This window comes from Pelecanus crispus, chromosome 9 (assembly GCF_030463565.1).
Source record: "Pelecanus crispus isolate bPelCri1 chromosome 9, bPelCri1.pri, whole genome shotgun sequence".
In the NCBI taxonomy this organism is placed as follows: Eukaryota; Metazoa; Chordata; class Aves; order Pelecaniformes; family Pelecanidae; genus Pelecanus; species Pelecanus crispus.
Window position 1 is genome coordinate 19,547,607 of NC_134651.1, and position 15,579 is coordinate 19,563,185.

General features: G+C 40.8%; 1 protein-coding gene across 1 annotated transcript; it reads right to left on the bottom strand.

Moving 5' to 3' along the window:
• Positions 1-9,833: 9,833 nt before the first annotated feature.
• Positions 9,834-11,495, bottom strand: CCL20 (C-C motif chemokine ligand 20). Its single transcript, XM_009480827.1, has 4 exons — positions 11,414-11,495; positions 11,027-11,141; positions 10,159-10,236; positions 9,834-9,861 (listed from the first exon to the last, which is right to left on the bottom strand). The coding sequence occupies exons 1-4, from the start codon at positions 11,493-11,495 to the stop codon at positions 9,834-9,836; spliced, it is 303 nt and encodes a 100-aa protein (XP_009479102.1).
• Between the last annotated feature and the right edge of the window lie 4,084 nt (positions 11,496-15,579).

Here is a 15,579-nt window from a genome sequence, read left to right on the forward strand (position 1 = left end):
AGGGGAGAGGGAAGTGGAAAGGCTGCAGAGCTCCATGATGTCAGTACGGATGTCAGCTGGCGGTTCAGCACATTTTCTCCTCACTTTTTTGCTGTAAATCTCCATCTGAACATGCATGCCTCACAGCTTATCATCACCTGGGATTAAGAGGCAATAATGACACTGGAAGATGATAAGTGAAATCAGGCCTTAGCTCTCGCCTCCTTTCCTTGCTTCTGTAAGCAGAAAATTCAGGAGCAGTGGAGTCAACAACAGAAGTCAATCCCTCTCAGCTCTATGCCTGCTATCCAGACTGTCCCAAAGAGGCACTGGCATAATGGCCTTGTTTGCTCTGTTCCTATACAGTAACTAGAAAAAATGGCTGACCACCTGAGTGGGGGGACAAAGAGCTAACTTTGTGCTGAGATGAAGTTTTTCCCAGAGCGCCACCCAGGACAGCCCTGTCTGCAAAATAAATATATAGTAACTAACTAACTTTCTGACAAAACAGAACCAGAGTTGTAGCACAAGTGGGATTACCTAAGGAGACTTTAAGCAGCAAAGGTAAAAACTGTAGTGAAGGGAAGGACTGAAACACAGCTAATTGCTTGAGGACTACTCAAGCAGGGACTCCGATGATACAGCAGACTGAGCTGAAGTCCATACCACCAAATCTTGTCTGTTAAGCAGAAATGCAACCCTTTTTCAAGTTCAGGGAAATGGGCAACTAGTGTATACTTTTAGAAGGAACATTTTTAGAATGCTGGGGCAAAATTGTTGCCCTGATAGTTTTTAGCATCCAAAGAGTGCACACAGCCTCTCAGCCATGAAAGACCAGCTTCAAGAATCTGCATACACAATCATAGAGAGTTTGAAAATATCTACACTAGAAAGAAAAATTAAATGCTGAGAAATTAATCCGGGATCTGCAGCAATTTTTATCTCTGGATGAGATAATCAGCTTCTATGTACAGAGATCAAAAGTATTGACGTTATCAGCCTGGAAAGATAACTTACACATTTTTTTGCTCCCTGTGCATTTTTGCTTATGCCAGGAGTTTGCAGGAGTGGCAGAAAGTTAAGATACTGTAAACCTCACATCAGTCAATACTCAAAAGCCTTTGAAAGGCTGCAATATACACTTATCTAGAGTGCTGGAGACAACTGTGTTGGACAGTATGAAGCAAAATTAATACAGTTACAATGAAGAGCTTCCTTTTGAGAATGCTGGGTCCTTCCTGCCAACACACGTTCTGAAAAATCTCTCTTTTCTTGAGCCAAAGTACCGTCCTAAGAAGGATAACAAGAAGAAAGTGTTTCTGACTCAAACACACTCTCGCTTACAGAGAAGAGTAGGTTTTAGGCTTCCTGATTTAAAATTGTATCATGACCCACTTGTTCTGAAGTAGGTCAGTCTGTGGTATGCTGAACTAAATCAGAAAGGCCAGCACAAGAGTAGTCTGAGTTAAGGGAAAGATGTAGAAAGCCACTTCCTATTTCTGTTATGTCAGCAATGGGTGCAGTGAATTTTTACTAAGGGGAGTTTTTGCATGCTGTCCTTTCTCAGATGCTGTCCTTTCTCAGAATTGTCAGGTCTGTCAGATGCAGAAGGACTGTGCTCTGGTATTTCCTTGTTTCTGCTTGGTGAATTAAATGAGTTTAGGTAATTCTTTTCAAGGTTGTTTTATTCTGGCGTAGAAAACCTGCTTCCTCTTGCCCGAACAGACACCGCTATACACATACATTTCTCTGTGCATTGTTAACGCTGCTTCTCACTTCTGCTCTGTTGCAGTCATGCAGTCATGGAAATCCATGACTGCACAGCCATGAAAAATGTTAAAATTACATTACTTGTATAAGGAACATGATCTTCTGGGAGTTTGCTGTTTGCTAGGTGTGCTGGTTTTGGCTGGGGTGGAGTTAGTTTTCTTCATAGTAGCTAGTATGGGGTGCACAAGAAGCTGGGAGGGGACACAGCTGGGACAGCTGACCCCAACTGACCAAAGGGATATTCCATACCGTATGGCATCATGCTCAGCATATAAAGCTGGGGGAAGAAGAAGGAAGCAGGGGACATTTGGAATGATGGCATTTCCCTTCCCAAGTAACGGTTACATGTGAGGGAGCCCTTTTTTCCTGGAGATGGCTGAACACCTGCCTGCTGATGGGAAGTAGTGAATTAATCCCTTGTTTTGCTTTGCTTGCGCACACAGCTTTTGCTTTATCTATTAAACTGCCTTTATCTCAACCCAGGAGTTTTCTCACTTTTGCTCTTCTGATTCTCTCCCCGATCCCAGCGGGCAGGAGTGAGTGAGAGGCTGTGTGGTGCTTAGTTGCCAGCTGGGGTTAAACCACAACACTACGTAAGAGCTATTCTAGGAGAAAGAGGTGACAGTGTGTTGTAGAACAAAGCAAACACTTTCTTTCCCAAAGATTGTTTTTCATCTTTGCATGGCTGTTTTCATCAATTTAAAGTTATCTGGAATTTAAAAAAAAAAAAAAAATTACTAGTTGCTATTTGCCTAGAAAGTGTGTCACCTACAAGTTTCTGTTCACATGAATAGGTACATGTGTTGGTCACCTACAGTGAGATAATAACAAGTACCAGGAAGGAACAGTAGTTCCCTTGTTTGCCCTTTTCTTCCATCTTCCATTTCTGACAAACTGCTTGCATATGTCATGCAGTCAGGCAAATTCCATACATTCTTACTTGTTTCAGTTGAATTTTCACTTTTAGCTGAAAAAATTTTCCTTGCTGTCCACTTTTTAGGGAAGAGCTTTTCCTCTTAACCTTGCCGAGCTGACGCGTAGACCTGACAACCAAAAAACCACAATGCAGAAGAACCAATAAAGTATATTTATCTTACCCTCTCTGAGAAGAATTCAGAAATGCCTTTGATCTTGCTTTGGCTGGTCCAGACTGTAGGGGGCTGAAGACCTTTCAGTTAAGGAGAGCTCTCTACCATCCAGTCAAGACGGCAAAGTTGACAGTGTCAGGTAATTACGCAAGTAGTCTGCGGTCAGATTGTCTGAGCTGCAAGATGAAAGCCAGTGAGTTATCCAGATGCACCTACTGAGGAAAATAGTGGAGCACTTCTACATATACCTAACACACAATTGAGTCAAACCACTTTGAGTTAGGAGGAAGCTAAAAGCTCCTGACGAATAACAGGATTACTAGTAAGTCTACAATAGAATTGAAAAAGATAAGTAGTGAAAGCCACCTTGTTTTAGAAAACACAACTTCATTAAAGTGAAAGTGTGTTCATCTCACCATTGTTTTTAATAAAAAAGTCAACATAACTCATTTGGGCTTTTATATTTCATTTTTATAATGCCAAAATTCATTAAGCATTTCAAATAAACCATCATGCTTTCTACATATCTATATGTTTTCACTAAGTTTGGTAGTCCTATTGTCTCTGTTTCTTGTTTTCTAAGTTTCTTTACTGTCTTGTGATGTACTTCATATGGATGTGCAAAACAATATATAGGCATATCATGCATCATTGTAATTATCATTAATGCAGCACTACCCACTTTCAAATTCATAAAACGATTCTGCCTACTCTCATACCAATTTGGAGGATGCTATAGTGAGAGCAACTCTTTGAGATGTGCAGTATCTCAGATACCTTTGAGATTTGCATTGTCTCTGAAAGACATTTAGACCATTTATTCCTAGTTGTAACAACCTGAAACATTCAGGTGCCTGCTGGAACACATAATCATATTTTTCAACCAGCTCTAGTAAATGCGCATTTGAAAAAAGAAACCACTGCAGTAAGGCATATAGCTAAAATATTATTATTTTTCAGATATGCATGACAAACATGAACATTTTGATTTGTATTCCTTAAGTATAGCTATATAACAAAGCTTATTCATATGTGAGATACTGCCACATTTGAGTGAACAGTTGAAGTCACCACACTGACCAGACTCTAGAGCTCTGATTTATCTGCCACATTAAATCAATCATTCTCAAATTCGCATTTGCCTACTTTGTAAATTTATAGTGTTCTCACTATCTTTGTGCCTGACCAATGATCCTGCAAGGATATTAAACTACTAGTTTAATCTTGACACTGTAATTTACAATTTCACTGCAAATCAGACCACTTACTTGAACCCATCTTCACTGACACAACTCTAATTAGATGGCTTGACCCGTCAGTGTGTAGCACCTTGCTATCCACTCCCCACCCAGGTACGAGTCTGTAGCTTCTTACAGATTTGTAATGTTTCTCTGCCCTTGGTACCTAATGATGCTATCTTCTGTCACCTCAGTATTTGTTATATGAATTCTTGGTACAGAGTTTATCCCCTTGCAAGCCATGTTCCTTCAAGAACAATCTATGTTTTGATTAAAATTTATTATCCCAAAGATATAGGAGGAGTCTAGTACAATTTTGTTGTGCTAGACCATCCTACACATAAAATTTTTGCCTACACATAAATGTTTTGTCTTGGCTTATAGGCACATGGCCAGAAGAGAAGACAGTTACAATTTGCATCACAAATGTACCTAAAGTTTGACTCAGAAATAAGAAATACTTTGTGCTCAGTTTCGTGCACTTTGGTACATGCCTTCATTAACCATGGTACCCCAACTGCACTATCTCAATATTTCTGGTTTCATAAATTGCTTTATCCTGTAGCTAGCTATTAAATGGTTCCTATCATTCAGGCTTTCTCACCAGGGAGCCCAAGTGCTGGGCCACACTGTTCCTGTTTCCAGAAGTTGGTTTGTCTCTCTCTCCCTCGTTCTCACTCGCTCTCCCAGCGTGTCTTACCAAGTGAGGTATTCTTCACAGGCTGAGAAACCCCCAACTAACAGAAAAGTGTATCTGATATCTTATTACAACTATCTATGTGTGTCTTCTCATTCACCGTGGCACAGGAAACAGTTAATGTTAGTCCTTGAGCAAGCTTAATCTTCTCTGCAGCCTGTGGGCCATTACATCCATCTCCAGCAGTAAGAAGTGAAGGAGAAAAAGCCCTATAAACCAAACAGATAGAAAGAGCATACACATCTTCAGCCTCAGCTGGAACAGCAATTTTTTTCACTGAAAGAGTGGCTCAAGATCATAATTTCTGATAACTGAAAGTAGTGTTCACTGCAAGAAACATGGCAATAAACTTCCCTTTAAATTTCACTACTACTGCTGCTACTCAAAACCATGAGTTGGATATCAAAACATCATACAACTAGCTTAGGTGTGAAAAGCTGTTGAAATGTTCTTCTTCATCTTTTGTTTTCCAAGGCTTTCTCTGTAGTTTTGTGGGCTAGAGAAAAGAATCACTGTGAAGCATAGATTTTTAGGTAAATCAAGATTCTCCAGGAGATGGAGTAGTGTGAAAACCTAGTACACTGGAATGTGTTGGATCCAAAGGTCATACAAACAGATTTAACCCAGAGGTTAGGTTTGTAAATTAATACATGTAGGAATTAATGATATATTTAATGAACCTTAGTGACTGCATCTCACGTGTTTCCTGGCCACCTCTCCAATAATAAGAATATTAACAATTGGGAAGGAACCAAATTTAACAGAACCTGAGATACAGATTTTTTATCCACAGAATAGGTACCCATACAAAGTCAACTCCCACTTACATCAGTCACCTCTCCTGAGAGTTGGGTAGCTCTCTCTCCTTGGATTTTCATATTCCTTTGCTGGCACTGTTAGTCTAGGAAAATCTGCCATGCGCAACCCATCTTTTCCTCACTTTTGTATGTACAGCTGTGCGGCCATGATGGTAGATAAAATCCTTTTAGTATAGGACATGCATTCTAAGTGTGTCCAGCACAATTCCATATATGGACACTGTATAGAGCATATGTTTTTTCAGGGGATCTCAACCCCGACTATCGATTGTGTCTATTGTATATTGTAGTTAAATGTTCTAATGCCAGCAACTAATGGTGAGCTTTGACTGGAAGCTATCTGCAACTGATAATGCAGAAAGAACAAACATTCTGTTTTAAAAAACTTTAACAGAGTTAGGACTGTAACACTAGACAGTTACGGCTGACACCTCCCAGAATAGAGCAACCACAAGATCATAGGAACATCAATCATAATTTTCCATACAGTCATACAACTATAATCGCTTAGTAAACATAGCATACACAATGCACTGGTTTTAGTCTGAAGACTAAAAACTTCTTTTATGATTCATATTTTGGCAAAGGATGTTGCTTGTAGCCTGGTATTTGGAATAAGCCTGCCAGGGCATAACACAGCTGAGAGCTCAGCATACAGAAGGCTTGTTACAATTGATCATCTGTATTGTTTTGATGTTTATCCAGCTGGCTGTATGCCATTCAAATCAAGTGACAGTGTCATAAACCTAAAGCCCTTCTTGGTTCATGAATTCCCCGATTCACTTCTCAATAAAATTACAGCTGAACGATACATTCCAGTTCATTGGGAGCAAAGTTCAGTTACATGTGGGCTTGTTGGTATTGGTAATTGAAAATAAATGACCAATTATCAACACCCCTATGAAAAAGTTAAAAGTGTCATTGTCACTAAGCACACCCAGTAGTGCTTGGTTTTCAGACAGACTTGAAAACATGCATACCGTAGGCTAAGGTGGCCTTCACCCATTTGTGTCTTGCATTTGCACATCCTTTACAACCCCCCTCTGTGTAGAAGGTGGAAAAAACAAGAGATGAGGAACAAGAACCAGTCTTCAACTGATAGTTAGGAGCTACCATCAACCGAACAGTAATTCAACAAATAACTTGTTAGTACTTGCCCAGCAGATGAGATGTGGCAGGGTTTATATTTTAACAGCAAAACTAAATCAGCAGAAGGTTTGCTACTCCTTACAAAAATCACTGTCCATGCAATGCTAAGTTATTTTGTTGCTTTGCGCTGGAGTGGGAGAAAAAAATATTAAGAAATTAGTAAATCTAATTATGATTCCATATATGAAGACAAAGTTTTCTGTCAAAGATCCCAAGCTAATGAAATGCTGCAATGTCCTGACTGGGAATAGAGTGAGATTGCTTTAGGGAAAAAAAAGGAACTAAAAAAGAAGCAAAAATAAAAATTTTAAAAAAAACCAAACCCAACCAAACAAAAAAACCACACAATAATATGCACAAATAGGATTCAATAATAATACTCCAGCAGGCACAGGAAACACTGAAGGCTGGTCTCAATACAGCAAGAGCAGGAGACTTTGGAACTGAAGTATGAAGTTGTGCTGAGACTTTGAAGGGAAAGCTCTCATACCAAATGATATCTAAGCTGTGATGAAAAGCCTTGTTAGCATTTTCCAAGAAAAAAAACTTGTTTTTTAAAAAAATATATAAATGGAAGGGAAAGGAGTCCCCAAATGACCATCTAATACTGCATCTCAAATTATTCAGCAAAATTACACATGCTGAATTAGGAGCTGAGGGCCAAAGATATAGAGGAAAAAGAAACTTACTTACACAAATGCAAAACAGCCCCACCAATGTAATCAAGGTTCAGGTTTTCCTAGAAATGGTCATGATTTTCAGAGCTGTCAGAACTTCTAACTGGCCACTTAAGGTTACTTACAAAGACATGCCTCTGATCTGATGATTTTGGAGACGCAGCACTCGCTTACAATATGTATTTGTATCCTCAGAAATGCATGGAGGGACATGCTTTTTTACATCAGATTTCCTGCCATTAACATAACAACCTTATCAATCTATGTTATTGAGAATAGAAACCATTTTTCAAAGTTGTTTTTTTTCTCCTCCAATGAGGTTGGTTATTAAAAAATATTCAACCAGAATAAGAGGAACTAAAAAAAAAAAAAATATCCCACAAGCCATACCCCTGTGGATGAAGCATGGTGGGGTTTTGTGGCGACAGAGCCATGGCTGATAAGAGGAAGGATGAGTTACAGAAGCAATGCAAAACGTTTAACAGGCCTGACCGGAGAGTACAAAGAGCCACTCATAGAATTTCACACATTGGTCTTCACTTTCTTATTTTGCTCCCCTGTTTTGAACTCATTAGCTTGGACTCCAGGTTTTTCTGCACCAAATTCATATACAGCTCTGGTTCCTAGCATCTCCACCAAAGTCTACCTATTCCCAAGGTAGGCTTGGGGAACCTCACCTGACGCTTTTAATGCAAATCCATTCATTGTGCCTGTACCATTTTGTTGGTGCCTGATTTAGCCTGCGAGCTCTTTGAGCCCAACCAGGAGCCTACACTAGCGCTAGCAGGTATGAGGCAGAGCTCTGCAGTTTTACCCAGAAGTTAGGGGAATCCCCTGGGAACATGTTGGGTAATTACTCCTGCCTGGGAGGCTGATAGCTTCTCACATGATATCCTTAATATCAGGGACATGGAATTCACCTGCTGGAAATTAAAGCCAATTAATCTTGTTCTTTCAGAGCTTCACCCACAGTTGCCAGTTCCCAGATTTGCAGAGCCACATGCAGATTGCTTAAGTTCTAGCAAGTGTTGAAACCAGAAAATAACAGCCTTACACTCATGACCACCATTTAAAAAAAACCCAATACCTCTCAGGTCCTCTCTCAAGGACACCAAAAATGCTTTACATTTAAGTTTAAATTAAAATTAATACTTCTATCTCTATGACTAAAAGATACCAAAAGTCAAGGCATAAATTTATCTGCAAGACTGGGGTGCTGACAATGAGAGGACTACACCTACACAGCCTACTTGGTCACATCCCTAAAGTCCGTGTGGGCCATGTAGTAGTACCTAAAAAGCTGAGCGGCCTTCCCCATTCAACCTGCACCCATGTCCTACCTACTCCATGAAGTCCCAATACTTTTATCAGGCGTCATTTGTACTGCAGTAGTGTCTGCAGACCTCCATCAAGAGATCCTGAATCAGGAAAGCCTCATTATGCTAGAAGCCTTAGGATACTACAAGAAACCCATAGAGGGGAGGAAAATACTGCAAATTTCTCCTCTAGATGTAGCCCTTTAAGTTGAGAGTGGACTGTATTACCATAATCATAACCCTTTCTCAGTGGACGAGCTAGAAGCTTGCCCTGTAACACTATGTGTAATGTTTCTCCTGAATAAATAGAGAAACTGGTAAGGGAAATTCTCTCAAGTCTGATTAAGATGAAATTGAGCTAAGAACAGGTCTTCATGTTAAGCAAAAGCTTCATATACAGCAGCTGTCTCGGGGAGAGGAAGGAATTATACCCTATACAGGTCATGCTACACATAGGGCAAACAAAGTGAGCAAGATGGAAAGTGGCTTTAACAGGTGTGAATACACTTGCATAATTGTTTCAGCTGGAGACTCATAAAGGAATTAATTTCAAGGGGAAGTCACCTTTTTCAATTAAAAAAATAAACATATCACAGAGTGCAGGTTTTAACATTTATTTTTTTAAACTCCAATTTCCATTTTTTCTACAAGCAGACTTTGTTTAACAATAGTTCAAGAAGTATTATAACGCTAACTACAGTTAAAAGGAAACATTTTGGCACAAGGCAGTGCCAAAGTAACAAAATAAACAGAATAAATAACCTGCTTTACACATGCTGAACAAAACAAAAATAACATGCAATAAACTTAATAAAATTCATACTCTATGCAACAGCTTAAGGTAGTCCTTAGTAAGTACTACTCTTATGTCGTATTAGTAACACACACATATTAGTAAAAATAGAAACTTTAACAAAATGCTTAATTCAAGCAAAACAGTGATGCAATATGAATCAACTCAAGAAGTTCAACGGTTCCAAAGAAGCCAGAGATAGTGGTGAGTAAGCACACAACAGTGTACAAGACGACGATCTCAACCGAGAGGTTGAACCTAGTGGTTCCTCAGCCACGACTGTGTTCAGTTCCCTGCTGGAAACGGTATCACATTGACATCCTCTTGAGCTTATGGCTGTTAAAAGAATGAGAGAACACACATAAATAATTACCTCAGCCGCAGGTCAATTATAGGTTTCTCTCTCCAAGATATAGCACCTTCTGAGAGAATAGCTCAGGTAGAAAAAGGGACATGTGACACAACTGTCCCCAGGAAGACTCTAAAAAGGAGTAGCCATGACTGACAGGAGGTGGAAAGACAAATGTGTTCAGCATTGCCATCAGAAGTGGCATTCAGGAGATGTAAGAAATGGGCTTTCATGCATGCTGTGTTTTCATCAGCCTACTAGTATTTACATTTTTAGATACCTACCTCAGGAAAAGAAGATGCTTCTTCACCCAGCCTTCCTTAGGATTTACACAGGCATGCAGCCCACTGTAGGTGTGGAAACTGGAAAAGAAATAATGATAAAGAGATCAGTAAAACATTAGAAATCCCTGCTAGTATATACTGTGAAGATGCATCTTCAAAGTCAAAAAAGGTCAAAAACATGCATCGTAGTTACTCTATCTAATAAACAATAGCAACTGCTTTTGTAAATGCCAGTTAGATATGGGATGCTCCACAACCCCTCCAATACTATATGAACAAAAAGAAACACCTAATGAAATTTAAATGTAATAGCTGCTTCAGTCTCAGGGATCATTTTTTGCACCATAAAGTTGTGTTCAATTTATTGGAACTATTGAGACAAAGAACTTTGCTGGATGCCAGATGTAATTTGTGAGACTAAGGAGAATAGTTGCTGTCAAGCTAAGGTGACAGATCAAAATTTAGGAGGGCTAAAACCTTGTGGAAAAATAATTCCAATCTCTGTGAATTAAGAAAACTCTTGTCGCTTATGTGTCTGTTAGCAGGTTTTGGCAAGGGAACACCCTGTGTTAGCTAGAGTGGCCCTCAGCTGGAGATAAAGCATGTCTTTGTTTGCACAGCTGATTCCTAAGCAGTCAGATTTATTATTTCCATTGTATGGCTGTCCTATGAGTTAGTAGTCCCTATCAACTAGAGGTTGGGTATTTTGTTTACAGGTATTATATACAATTTATTCAGTTAATTTAATGTTTTGAAAAGCAAGAAAAAATCATGCTTCTAATGTTCAAATCATTGCTTCTGCCCAAACAGACATCCTACAGTTAATACATGTCAGAAGAAACAGAGGATCTTCTGAAAAGTAACTTACATGATCGCATGGATATCGCAGACTTCACTGGAGAGCTGTTCAGTATAACCCTTTAGTGCCCACCGAGGCAGACGCACTTTGGTGTAAGACAGACAGCAATCCTGGTTGCTTTGTGCTGGAATGAAGGAAAAAAAAAAAAGAAGTAAATAAAACCCATTTGGACCATGCTGCCATGCTGGCTAGAGTACTTGCTGTTCAGCCCCCTGACTATCCAGCTCCCCATCAACAGAAGAGGAGGATTAGGCAGCATGCTTTGCTGAAACAATTCCCTTCCACCTCACCCTCATCCTGCTGCCAGCTCCAAGCATACACACCCCGGCATGGCTGGCATGCTGCAGAGCAGCACCAAGAACCTCTTCCTGGGGCCGAACACCCGAGCTCACTCACCTTCGGAGGTGCCGCACAGGAGCAGCACCAGGAGCCCCAACAGAGAAACCAGGACCAAGCTCTTGTTGCTAAAGCCAGCCATTTCCACTCCACACAGCACCTGTGCTCCAGCAAGTGCTCAGCTGCTGCCCGTTTGTCCTGCCTGCCTTGCCGCACCTCCACCTGCTTATAAAGGGGAGGCAGGAGCCGCGGGAATTCACATGCGGGCGGGTTCCGTTGTCATCAGCGGGTTTCCCCACGGCAAATTCCATTGTGCCCAATTCGGCCCCAGCACACCTTCCTGGTGCTATAACCAGAGATAACAGCATGCTGGGGATTTTTTTTTTTTTTAAAGTAGGTTAGAAGATTCAGCCAAAAAGAAAAGGAAATAAAGGCTGTGAGGTAATGGTTCTGTGGGTGAAGCATATGTATTTTTAGGGGTAGGAGTGTGGGTTGTGAAATGAGGCAAGTCAAATGTAGGTAACTCTTAATGTTACCTACAGAAACTGCGTATCTGCTGTGCTCTAGTTTAATAAACCCAACTTGGGGGCAGAGGGAGGTGGGCCTAACCCAGCCAGATTAATTTCAGTACGGCCTGCTCACAGGAGCTTGGTAACTATCGGCAATGATACCAAAACACTACACTAATACTTACTGGTTGGCCAACACAGTAACATCAGGCTTTCCAGCTTACTGCTTTCTGAGCTCTAGATTGTAGTATTGGTGGCGATATGTGAGCAACACTAAGTATTCATGGAAATGAGTTTCTTTAGAGTTTCTTTTACCACATATTCACTGCCATCACTTTCTGCCAGTTTGTTACACATCTGAACTATTTCATCTGAAACAGAGTTAGCTTAAAAGCAATTTGAAATGGGGCCTGGATTTTATACTGAATGTGTGCTGTCCAGAAAGCATCAATGCTGCTTCATAAGCAATAGCTGTATCTTGTTACTTTCCCATGCCAAACTGTACCCGAGTATTGCGACTCCCGAACATTCAACTAAAACACACACAATCTTTGCCGGGTTAGCTCAGTTGGTTAGAACATGGTGCTAATAACGCCAAGTTCACAGGTTCAATCCCTGCTCACTGCAGGGGGGTTGGGCTCGATGATCTCTCAAGGTCCCTTCCAACCCAAAGCATTCTATGATTCTATGGTTCTATGATTCAAACTGCCTCACGTGGCTCAGGAGAAACCCTCGGACAGAGGCTCTGTCATCGCTGTAAGTCCACTCTTTGAGCTGCTGCTGAAGGCTGTTACTTTCCAATGCTGTTTAGCGACCTGTGTGAAATGGATGTGATGGCTGCAGGCCACATCCTGGTGTACACAGGAGCTGCTACCAGCTCCAGGTGGTTATAGAGTAACCTGAGCTTTAAGTAGCTTCTCTTAAGGTAGACCTCAGGGACACAGCCATAGTTAGTTCATAATTACACACCTTCTATTCTTCACAGACTGCCAGTACCTCTCACAAAGGGTCCATTCCTATTATTTCTTCATAGAAATGTAAAAAATTTGAACTCTAGAACAGATTATTATTCAAATAAGTTAATTCCTCTATATAACAGCCAGAATTTAGGGAAGCTCATATGGCTGGGGTACATACGAGCAGCCTTGTGGCATGCTTGGTGTCATATACATTGGGGATGCTTCTCCTCAGGGCCACTGCTATTGGTCAAGGGACAGGGGAAGAGGCAATAAGGATCCCATGCCCTGATCTGTGCTGCTTTTTGTAACTGCTTTATGGATGATAGTGAAATGTCATAAAAATACATAAAGAATAATGCTCTCAGTATGCAGCTATTTCTGAACTGTTTTAAGGACTATTTGTCAGCATTAAGCAATGCTACAAAATAGCTAACTAACACCTGAAATGATGGAAGTTCAGCTTGATAGCTTTTTCCTTTCCATAAAGATAGGAGTAGTTAAATGTGAATCACTTACAACTATTTCTAGTGTGACAGGTATAAAGAACCATCAGGCTGGCTATAAGCAATTCTGTATCTTCCCCATCAGCACCACTTTTTTTTTTTTTTTTTTTTAAACTGGCTGTCCAGTAAAAACCTGGGATTTTTTATTTACTTACTATTTTTTAAGCAGGAGTTCACACCATCCAGTCTCTATCAAGCAACTGCCTTTAAGAGTTATGAAAATTTGGCATGGGGTTATCAACCCACATTTCTCCAGTTCCACCTTCCCATTTCGCTCTAGTGTCGATACTAGGAAAATCTCCAGCTACTTTAGAAAAAGAACTTTCAAAGATTGTCAAGATAGTAACCGTATCTTCTTATCCATGGATTAGTATCAAGAGCATCAAAAGCACTAGGCAAACAATAATTTTAAAAATTGCTAACAAAGCCTTCTAAAAAAAGAGATCAGTGTGTCTCCTGTCTTGCTAATGTACTTGTTACTCCCTAAGTTCACCTCTGCCCCATTAGTTTGGAGACTTGAGATGTAACTGATTAGGATGATTATAATGTTTATTGACTAGGAAGCACATCTTTTAAAAAAAAGCTAATACCTTAATTGGCTAATAAAAACACCACTATTATTAGCAATATTACTTCACAATCATATCACTTCAAGTAATATTGAGTTACAATTCTATTGCTTACTACTAGTATTGATACAGTGGTTACATTAATGTATTGGTTAAATTATTATAAAGAAAACTGAAAAATCACTAGTAAGTGCTAGTAAATTGCAAATCTGCTGCCTTACCTCCTGCACTGAGTATTAAGGTACAAATCTATCCTTCCTTAGAAGTTTATCCCTTCTTACTCCCCGCTCCTGCACTGTCTTTCTGATATAGAGCTGGTGAACAGTCTGGTTGTCCACAGGGGTTGCCCCCAGCATCCCGGGGAGCTTGGGCCCACAGGCCGGCTTCACCACTGCCTGGAGGCAGCCGGACTGCCCTTGTCACAAGATCCTCCCATTTTTTGCTCTCCTTCTTCGTTTTATACCTTATTACCCATTTTTTCCTTTTCTTGAACCCATCTTTTCACGACCCCTGGATCTTCTTTCCTCTGCCCAAACTCCCCTCAAATAAACAACTCACCCCTAATTCCTTTTCCTCATTGATCCCAAATATATTACACCCATATCCAACTTTGGTGTTTCTTATGCCATTTCCTAGGCAATTACAGCTTAACATGTAATTACTGATACTGTTATCTAGATGGAGGTGGCCCTTGCATCTCAAGTCTCCCTTCTGACTCTACAGCTCTATTTCTTCTCCATTCAGTGCTTTTTGGACAGAGTCTTCTCACCTGACACCCCTACCTACTCCTAACTAAGCACAAGCAGTTTGGATACCAGAGCAATGACATCACCCAGTTAGTGCTCACCCCATAGTTCTGCCCTCAGGCAGTTTGCATCACACCTCTGGCTCCCACCAGAAGCCATGGCTGGTGTTGTGCCTCATGTCAGGACTCTTGCTCATGGTACTCATTTTATCTCGTGGTTTGTTTGATTTAAGAAGTCAGGTTAAGAATTAAACTTAGAAAAAAAAAACATCAGGAGGGCCTTAACTTCAGGAGCACTGTCCTTTTGTTTGTACTTAGAGTGTACAAAGTACCTCCAGTTTATTTGCACAAAGTAGTCAAAAAAAAAAAAAATCAAAAAAGGTTTCATACAAATGGCTGAAGAAAGTTGCCTGCTAGGTCCTGATATGACTTATAACCATGTCTTACCAGTCTTTACATTTACAAGTCCATAATGCAAATAGAAGGCAGAAAATACAAAAACAGGGAGGTGCTTGTGTGTTCAAGGGAAGTGATTATTTCCTGTGGACAACGGGACGGTGACTGTTGTCCACCCTGACCCAATGAGCCTTTTGTCCTGGTTTCCCTTAGCACCTATGTGACCAAATGGGGCAATATGGACTGGACAGGGGACTGCAACAGAGGAGAAAGATTGGGCTGCCGGGCTCCAGGCTGGCGACCAGCACCTCGGAGTCTGTTCATGGGCCAGTTGTGGGTGATCATTGCTGAGCCAATATATTGTGCTTAGTGTCCTAACACTGATGCAATTAGGAGGCTGCACATGGAGTCGGGGTCAGCGAGGGGGCCACCAGGTTGAGGGAGGCCATTATTTCCCTGCGCGGGGGCCCAAAAGGCTGCATGGGGAAGGCTGTGCCTAGAGTCTCCTCAGACGGGCACAGCCGAAGCGCAAGAGGCAGCAGCCG

Coding starts and splice junctions, on each gene's coding strand:
- CCL20 (XM_009480827.1), bottom strand. CDS start 11,495: ATGGCTGGCTTTAGCAACAAGAGCTTGGTCCTGGTTTCTCTGTTGGGG. Junction 11,142..11,413: donor CCTGTGCGGCACCTCCGAAG/GTGAGTGAGCTC, acceptor CCTTCATTCCAG/CACAAAGCAACCAGGATTGC. Junction 10,237..11,026: donor TGCGATATCCATGCGATCAT/GTAAGTTACTTT, acceptor TTTCTTTTCCAG/TTTCCACACCTACAGTGGGC.